Source organism: Myotis davidii, unplaced genomic scaffold (assembly GCF_000327345.1).
Source record: "Myotis davidii unplaced genomic scaffold, ASM32734v1 scaffold125, whole genome shotgun sequence".
NCBI classification, from domain to species: Eukaryota; Metazoa; Chordata; class Mammalia; order Chiroptera; family Vespertilionidae; genus Myotis; species Myotis davidii.
Window position 1 is genome coordinate 4274053 of NW_006299390.1, and position 9024 is coordinate 4283076.

The 9024-nt window shown below is 40.1% G+C and overlaps 1 protein-coding gene across 1 annotated transcript in view; it reads left to right on the forward strand.

Annotated features, from left to right (window-relative positions):
* Positions 1–9024, forward strand: part of FBXL13 (F-box and leucine-rich repeat protein 13) — a 138315-nt gene that overhangs the window by 125823 nt on the left and 3468 nt on the right. The window contains exons 16-17 of the mRNA XM_006774947.2: positions 2731–2865; positions 6397–6560. Coding sequence (XP_006775010.1) covers positions 2731–2865; positions 6397–6560 — 299 coding nt within the window. The remainder of the gene's footprint in view (positions 1–2730; positions 2866–6396; positions 6561–9024) is intronic.

The following is a 9024-nucleotide window of genomic DNA, read 5'->3' on the forward strand; positions in this document are numbered from 1 at the left end:
AGGAAAATATGAATATGAGAGGAAAAGTTCTGACTTATTTCTCGGATCTGCACTGATTTATGCCATGCATAAAACCTTATACCAATTTTTGTGTCTCAGATTTTCCATGGATGACAATGCTACCATGAACGCATCAAAGACTTTTTAATCATTTTTGCATTATTGTTTAATTTAAACCTCTGCGAAAGTTAAACTTCAAAGAAGGCTTAATGCATAACTGATTCAAGCAGCCCAAGACATTGAGAGATGTCACCAATGAGGGTTTTCAGACACTGAGAGTCTTGAATCTCCCTTTAAAGCTTGTTTCATGTCTTCATAAATTATTCTTATTGTTTAAATATTCCTTTTTGTTTTAAATTTTCTCTGGTTCATTGAAGGCTATCTATTCTCTAAGTAGAAAGCAATGTTATCCTACTCCTTGAAACATAAGAATTCCTGCATTATTAAAACAGAACTCTTTATATCATTGAAGACACACAAAGATTAATCAACCAACTAGTTTTTATTGAGAATCTACTGTATCCTATCCTATATAATAAAAGGCCAGCAACCATAACGGCATAATGACCAGAACGATCAATTGACCAGTTGCTATGAGGTGCACTGACCACCTCTCAGTCCCTCCCCGCAGCCTGCAGGCTCCGGTTGCTAGATGGCCAACAGGGAACCAGGGTGGGTGGCAGTAGGGCAGGACTGGGGACTGGTGAGAGGGCAGAAGTCAGAAGTCTTGGTCTCTTCCCCCGGCCCTCAGGCTCCCATGGCCAGATGACGAACAGGGAGCCATGGGGACCTGGGGTGAGTGGCGGTGGTGAGTGGCAAGCGAGCGGAACGGATGACCTCTTGGTCCCTCCCCGCCCCCCCAACCCTGGCCAGCAGGCTCTGATAGATCGCCAGATGGTGAACAGGGAACCAGGGTGGGTGGTGGTGAGGCAGGACTGAGGACTGGTGAATGGGTGGAAGGCAGACCTCTTGGTCCCTCTCCCTGGCCCAGGGTGGGTGTTGGCGGGGTGGGACTGGGGACTGGCAAGCAGGCAGAAGGCAGACCTCTTGGTCCCTCCCTCCAGCCCACAGGCTTCGATCACTGGATGATGAACGGGGAACCCCGGGGAACTGGGGTGGGCAGCAGCAGGGCGGGACTGGGGACTGGTGAGCGGACAGAAGATGGCCCTGATTGCAGGCTAGGCCTAGGGACTCTACCCACTCTACCCACAGCGGCAGCTGCTGACCCTGATTGCTTCTCTACCTCCCCCTGCTCCTGAGCGGCAATCGGGGCCAGCAGCCATCTCTCACACCCACTGCTGGAAACAGCCCCACTTGCACCTGCAGCTGGCACTGGAGCCACTACTCACACCCGCTGCTGGCGCCCGTTGCCGGTCCCAGTCACTCAGCACCATCAATGAGTGTGAGCGGTGGCTGCCAGCCTCGATCGCCCCTGGGGGCTTCTCCACCTCCCCCTGTTCCTGAGGGGTGATCAGGGCAGCAGTTGTTGCTCACACCCACTGATGGTGCCAGCCTCACTCACACCTACTGCAGGTGCCAGGCCCAATCGCTCTGCACCATCAGCGGGTGTGAGTGGGGCCAGCGCCATCAGCACATGGGAGTGGTGGCAGTGGGAGCAGGGCTGCCAGGAGACAGGGGACTGGGGGCCATGGCAGGTAGGGCTGGGTTGGGCACAGAGGATGGGCTGAGGCCAACCCCTGTGCCCACTGCAGCCTCGAGGCCCACAGTTCCTTTCAAGGTGCACAGATTCATGCACTAGGCCTCTAGTTTTCTTATAAATATAGTTTTAGTATCTTGAATTAGCAACTTGGTTTCCAATTTCTACTCATCTCGACCTATTCAGATATTTTCACAATTACTGCCAGGTTTATTTTGTGGGTCATTTTGCTCTTGTATAACTGCTGAGTTGTAAACTTTTGACTGTTATTTCCTTGTGGATGCTAATTATCACTCAGTTCTATTGTGATTTCTTTCTTTCTTTTTTTACTGAAAAGAAAATGAAAATTAAGAACCACTGACATAAATCCCAATGATTTCCAGGCTTTTACTAGCCCTAGAAATTTCACATGAATATTTTGGCATTTCAGAACAGTTCTAGAGGGTTGATGTTAAAAGTGGCAGATTCAGAACCGCATATATGGAGGGTCAACTAAGGGATTGGAGCATCCCTGGATTTGGGTATACACTGGGTCCTGGAACTAATCTCCTGTGGATACTGGAGGACAACTGTGTTTTCCCTAATTTTAAGAAGAAAATGAGGCTCAGAAAGATCTATACTAATGGGTAGTGGAAATGGAATTACAATTCAGGTCTGCTTAATACCAAAGACTGTGTTCTTTCCATTATATTATACTATCAGCCCTAGAGTGTTAGCCATCTAATTCTCACCTCTAGATTTCTGTTCATCCACTCACTTGGGTGAATATAATGCTAATAATTGCTGACTATGTAGGTAAAATGTCATTAGTGCTAACTTCAAGAAAACCGAAATCTATTATCAGGAATTTGAATACTACTAAGTTATTAAGCTGCTGTGTGAATATCTTTTGTAAATTATTTTTAGATGTAATGGCTTTTTTTCCCCAACAAGATGTAACACATCTATATTTCAGAACTGAAATGCATACTAGGTAAACTGCTATGGGTAAGAAGGCTGTATATGTATACAACATTTCAATAAAGACTAAGGAAAGTAAAATAAAAAACCTTTGACTTTGGAATCTCTTGCAGGTATTCTGCAGAGTCTCACAAATCTTGGAACAGTTGGATGTCTCTTATTGCACCCAACTATCAGATGAGTTTATTACAACACTGTCCATTTATTGCCTTAACCTCACATTTCTCAGTATTGCTGGCTGTACACAGGTATGTGCAGAAGTCAGAGCTCAGAAATATCAAATTGAAGCACTGTTAAAGTGATATTTCTTTTTAATGAGCCATAAAACTCAGGCAGAGCAGAAGTGAGAGGTGGACTCACCATAGAACTTATTTTTCTTTGCCATGTCTGAGGTATTCATTAGATTTTTTTTTCCTTTCCCCAAATTGGAAATAGCTTTATGATTTCATTTGTGTGACAATAGACTATTCATAAAGCTAAAAACAATCCTCACACAAATATTTAAAATGTGTCAAAGATTTATTTAATTAATTAATAAATAAGAGAACCAACAAAATGGTAAAGCAAGTTCCTAGAGCATTTGGTTGAACTGAGCACTTACAGGAACTGAAGAAAGAATGTTGAGATCTGATTATTGAGCTAAGATTTGAAATTGGTTAATGACCCATAAGGTAATCAATCCATAACCTTGGAATTATAGTTTCTAGCAGACAAAAATCATTTGCACCTCTTCTGAACAAAAATATAACAAGTTATACTATGTAACTTCACTGAATATGGGCCCTGAAAGTAAAGAGTATGTCAAACAAAGGCATAATTGTATATAAATTCCTCAGGTGGGCCTGTTAATGTTCCAATATAACTTCAAGTGTTTGACTTTTTTTCTTGATACCTATTTATGAAAGAAATATATGCTCATTGTAAAGTATTTGGATTACATATAAAAGCATAAAGGAGAGAGTAAAAATTCATTGTTGTACCACCATCCAGACATAACCATTGTTGGTATTTTATACTTATTCTTGTAGAATGTACAAAGAAATTAGAAAAAGTTATAGAATGTGTTTTGTATTTTTTTAAAAAGAACACAATCATATTTTCCAAAATACATTGTAACCAACTTTTTTTCTCTTAATATACTATGGACATATTTCTATGTCAGGAAATAGATTTGTGTTTCTGTAATATGGCAGATTGAGTATACACATATAGTTTTGTTTCCTCTTGAAACGTTACTAAAACTGCAGAAGAAGGGTGAGGGCCCACGTTGATAGGGAAAACAGGAGAAGAGACAAGAGCAACAAAATTTGGGAGCCTGAAAACAGCTGGACTAATTTAGCAGACTAGAGATAGCTTTGAATACTAAATCAACAGTCCACCACCAACATCAGCAGGTCTGGAGCCTACAGTGTACTCCACCTGTCACCGGTGTCTCACAGGCTCAGGCCCACGGGGAGCAGCCCAAACTCCACTGCCCTGCAGCCTAGAAACTAAAGAGGATGTTACACAAATAACATATTATGAAATGAATCACTCTACTTCAAAGATCTAGGGTGAGAAAAAGAAAGGGGGGTTGATTATTTCAGAACCTCAATGTAAGGGAGAAGGGTTTAGCTTTACCAATTATGCAGGTCAAATGCGTATCCTGATTCAGAAAATGTGGTGACCATAATTTGGGCCAATCTAAATATTCCTCACCCAAAACCATAGGCCTATGGTTTAGTCCAGTGGTTCTCAACCTTCTGGCCCTTTAAATACAGTTCCTCATGTTGTGATCCAACCATAAAATCATTTTCGTTGCTACTTCATAACTGTAATGTTGCTACTGTTATGAATCATAATGTAAATATCTGATATGCACGATGGTCTTAGGTTACCCCTGTGAAAGGGTCGTTTGACTGCCAAAGGGGTCGCAACCCACAGGTTGAGAACCCCTGGTCTAGTCTAATATATTCTACGGTCTAGTCTAATATATTCCACCGATATTTCTTTTGATGAGCCATAAAACACTTTCAGTGTCTGGCTCATCATTCTAGATTAGGTTTCCCAAAAGCCCTTAGGTTAATAGTGAATGGTCACCTTGTCCATCTCCTGGAAGGCCAGCTTTTCCTTGCAACTAGCTTACTTTTTAGATCAGTCCTATGACCCTGTCCTACCCAGCACTAAAATCTAAATAACCTCTGTTCAACAGGACTCAGAGTAGGACCTTGTATCTGGGAGTTAAGAATGTAGCCAGTCCTCTCTGCCTCTAGTTCCCAGCCCCCATAAGTCTGGACACCTCAGTTATTGGAGGCCTTGAGTTTCTGGTCTACAGGAAGTGATAGACTCCTTTTCAGTTCCCCCGGTATCAATAAAACCTAGCACTCTAAACTCCACCTGTTCTGGACTTTTCTATGAACTCTTTTTCTTTCCTTTCCTCGACATTTCTGAGGGCTCCCCATACACACAATAACATCAGATCCTCAGAGACCCACATAGTATAATAGGAATGTCTGAAGGCGTTTTTGTGAGAATTAGTTGCAATGTTAAACCTTGGTCCCGAGCATGTTCTGGAAAAAGAGCATGCTTAGACAATGACATCTTTTTTTCCAAACTTAAAAAGTGTACATTTCAATTGAATGGTTTTTCCGCATAATTCTCTCAACTTTATGTTAAAAACAAGTCAAGTCTTATGTATGTTTTAGAATGTCCAAACATTTAAAGAAATTAAATCCAGTTGGACAAAACATTCCCTTGGAGTGTAATCTAGTTGATTCTTCAGTAAGTCTCAGTTCAATTACAAATTCAAAAGCTAGATCCTAAGTGAAATAATCTAAGAAGTGGAGTTGAATTATTTCTGCAAAACATCTGGGCAAACTTTCAAGATGTTGGAGCCCTTAGCAGAATTTATCTGAGTGAGTTTCGTGTAATGTCTGTGGCTTCTGCTCTTCTTTCTCCCGCTGCCTGCAAATGTCTGTCTCGCTTACTTGTCCTTTCCCAGAACCATGCTACTTCACATGCAAACCATCAGCAATGTCCAGACCCCTTCTCATAGCCATCTAACCCTGTCTACAGGTTAACTTTTAGTGTTCTGTTAATTTTAGAGTTCTGTAACATGTGATGTTATAAAGCTCACTGCTGCAGCATTTAATAACTTACATATATTGATGTAACAGGTATTATTACTAAGGAAATTTTGTTGAAGTTTCCCATCCAAACAAGAGATCTCTAAAAAGAATAGCAAGATCACAAATTCTGTTGGTGCCACTTGAAATATGTATTTTATTGGTCTGAAAACAGTTATATCACTAACATAAGAGTTATAGACCTACCATGTGGCAGGCTGATTAAAGAGAATCTGCAAGTGCCCTATTTGTTAGGGACTAAAAGTTTGTGTCCTTCCCCCCAAATATTTGTGTTTTCTCAAAATTCATGTTGAAATCCTCATCCCCAATGTGATGGTATGAGGAAGTTAGGCTTTGGGAAGTAATTAAATAGGGTGAAGCCACCATGATGGGATTATCAGAATAGGAAGAAACGGGAACTCTCTCTCTGCCATGTGAGGATACAAGAAGGTAGCTATCCATAAACCAAGAAGAGGGCCCTCACCACACACTGAATCTGTGGGCACCTTGATCTTATACTTCTCCGCCTCCAGAACTGGGTGAAATAAATGTCTATTGTTAAAATTACCTGGTTTATGGTATTTTGTTATAGCAGCCCAAACTGACTAGTACACTGTTCTTCCCTGGGATGAAGTTCATTACAATAATCTGTACTTACTTTGGCTGTGTGTTCAGATTACTGACTCAGCAGTGGAAGTGTTATCAGCAAAATGCCATTACCTGCACATTTTGGATATTTCTGGTTGTCCCCTGCTTACTGATGAAATATTTGAGTTTCTTCAGATGGGCTGCCAACAGCTCCGGATCCTTAGGATGGAAGACTGCAGCCTTATTTCCAGGTAAATATTCACCCGATTATGCGAAGCTTTGAGAACTACTTTCTGAGAAAACAGAAAGTATGCATTTGTGATACATAATACCTTTCAGACTTAGAAAGTTTCATTTTATTTTTTGCCTAATTGAAGCCAAAATTTTGAACTGCATCAAGGGAAGCTCCCTTATAAAATGGTCTTTGTGGTTTTACATCCCTGTCCCAGTAGATCTTCTTTTAAGCACTTCTCCTTCCTTGATCTTACAGATGTCCAAATGATCACTAGCTCTCCCTCTACTCATCTCTCAAAAATTTCCATTCAGTTACTTTCCCCTAGGGGTTAAGAAAATAATCGGCTTAAACCAGCTCCCAATTTAATATAAATTGCTAACAGTTATCTTAAGCTCCATAACTCCCAAAGCAATTTGCTTGACAGTTGCCATTCATTTAACTAGGGGCTTCCTATAAGATCTGGTGTGTAAAGTATTCTGACTTGACTATTATGGGCCAAATGCCTGTTTCCTCAATTTGCAAAATGTTTCCAGTGAAATAATAGAGGGGTAAATAAGCATTTTTTTTGTTTGTTCCCAAATCTTAGCTATTGTAAATTGTGCAGATGTCCTTTCTGACTGGTATTTCTGTTTTCTTGTGATATATCCCTAGATGTGGGATTACTGGGTCAAATGGGAGTTCCATTTTTAATTTTCTAAGGAAACTCCATACTGTTCTCTACAGTGGCTGCACCAGTCTGCATTCCCACCAGCAGTGAAGGAGGGTTCCTTTTTCTCCACATCCTCACCAGCACTTGTCGTTTGTCATTGATAGACATTCTGACAGGTGTGAGATAATATCTCATTATTGTTTTGATTTGCATCTCTCAGATGATCAGTGACTTTGAGCATGTTTTTATATGTCTCTTGGCCTTCTGTATGTCCACTTTTGAAAAGTGTCTAAGTCTTTTGCCCATTTTTTGATTGGACTGTTTATCTTCGTTAAGATGTATGAGTTCCTATAAATTCTGGAGATTAGGCCCTCATTGGTTATAACATTGACAAATATGTTCTCCCCTGCAGTAGGCTTTCTTGTTTTGTTGTTTATGGTTTCTTTTGCTATGCAGAAGCTTTCTATTTTGATGTAGTCCCATTTGTTTATTTTCTCCTTAGTTTCCATTGCCCTAGCAACTGTATCGGTAAAGATATTGCTACGACATATGCCTGGTATTTTGCTGCCTATGGAGTCTTCTAAGATTTTTATGGTTGCCCATCTGATGTTCAAGTCTTTTACCCATTTTGAATTTAGTTTTGTGGATGGTGTAAGTTGGGGGTCTAGTTTCATTTTTTTGCATCTATCTTTCCAATTTTCCTAATACGATGCTTCTAAGATTTTTCTAGTTTCCCGTCTTATGTTTAAGTCCTTTACCCATTCTGAGTTTACTTTTTGTGTATGGTGTAAGTTGGCGGTCTAGCTTCATTTTTTTTTTTTTGCATGTATCTATCCAATTTTCCCAACACCATTTATTGAAGAGGCTGTCTTGACTCCATTGTATGCTCTTGCCTCCATTGTCAAATATTAATTGAGCATAATGGTTTGGGTCTATTTCTGGGTTCTCTGTTTGGTTCCATTGGTCTATACGTCTGTTCTTGAGAACAGTGGCTTTGTAATATAGCTTGATACCTGGTATTGTGATCCAACTTCGTTCTTCTTCCTCAAGATTGCTGCAGCTATTTGGGGTCTTTTTTTATTCCAAATGAATTTTTGGAGAGTTTGTTCTAGGTCTGTGAAATATGCCATTGGTATTTTAATGGGGATTGCATTAAATCTATAGATTGCTTTGGGTAGTATGGACATTTTAATGATGGTGATTCTGTACTAATCCATGAACACAGTATGTTCTTCCATTTGTTTATGTCTTCCTCTATCTCTTTTTTCAATGTCCTGTAGTTTTCCGAGTACAGGTCTTTTACCTTCTTGGTTAAATTTATTCCTAGGTATCTTAAGTTTTTCGGTGCAGTGTTAAGTGGAATTGGGTTTTTTTTTTGGTTTGTTTCTCTTTCTGTGAGTTCATTATTGGTGTATAAAAAAGCCATAGATTTCTGGGTGGTTAATTTTGTATCCTGCTACATTGCCAAATTCATTTATTAAATCTAGTAGTTTTATGATGCTGTCTTCAGGGCTTTTTATGTACAATATCATGTCATCTGTGAATAATGACAGTTTTACTACTTCTTTTCCAATTCAGATGCCTTTTATTTCTACTTATTGTCTGCACTTCCAGTACTATGTCAAACAGGAGTGGTGAGAGTGGGCATCCCTGTTCAGGGATGTCTTGTTCTTGTTCTTAGAGGAAATAGTTTTAGTTTTTGCCCATTTAGTATGATGTTGGCCGTAGATTTGTCATATATGGCTTTTATTATGTTGAGGTATGAACCCTCTATTTCCACTTTGCTGAGAGTTTTTATCAAGAAACGGTGTTGGAATTTGTTAAATGCTTT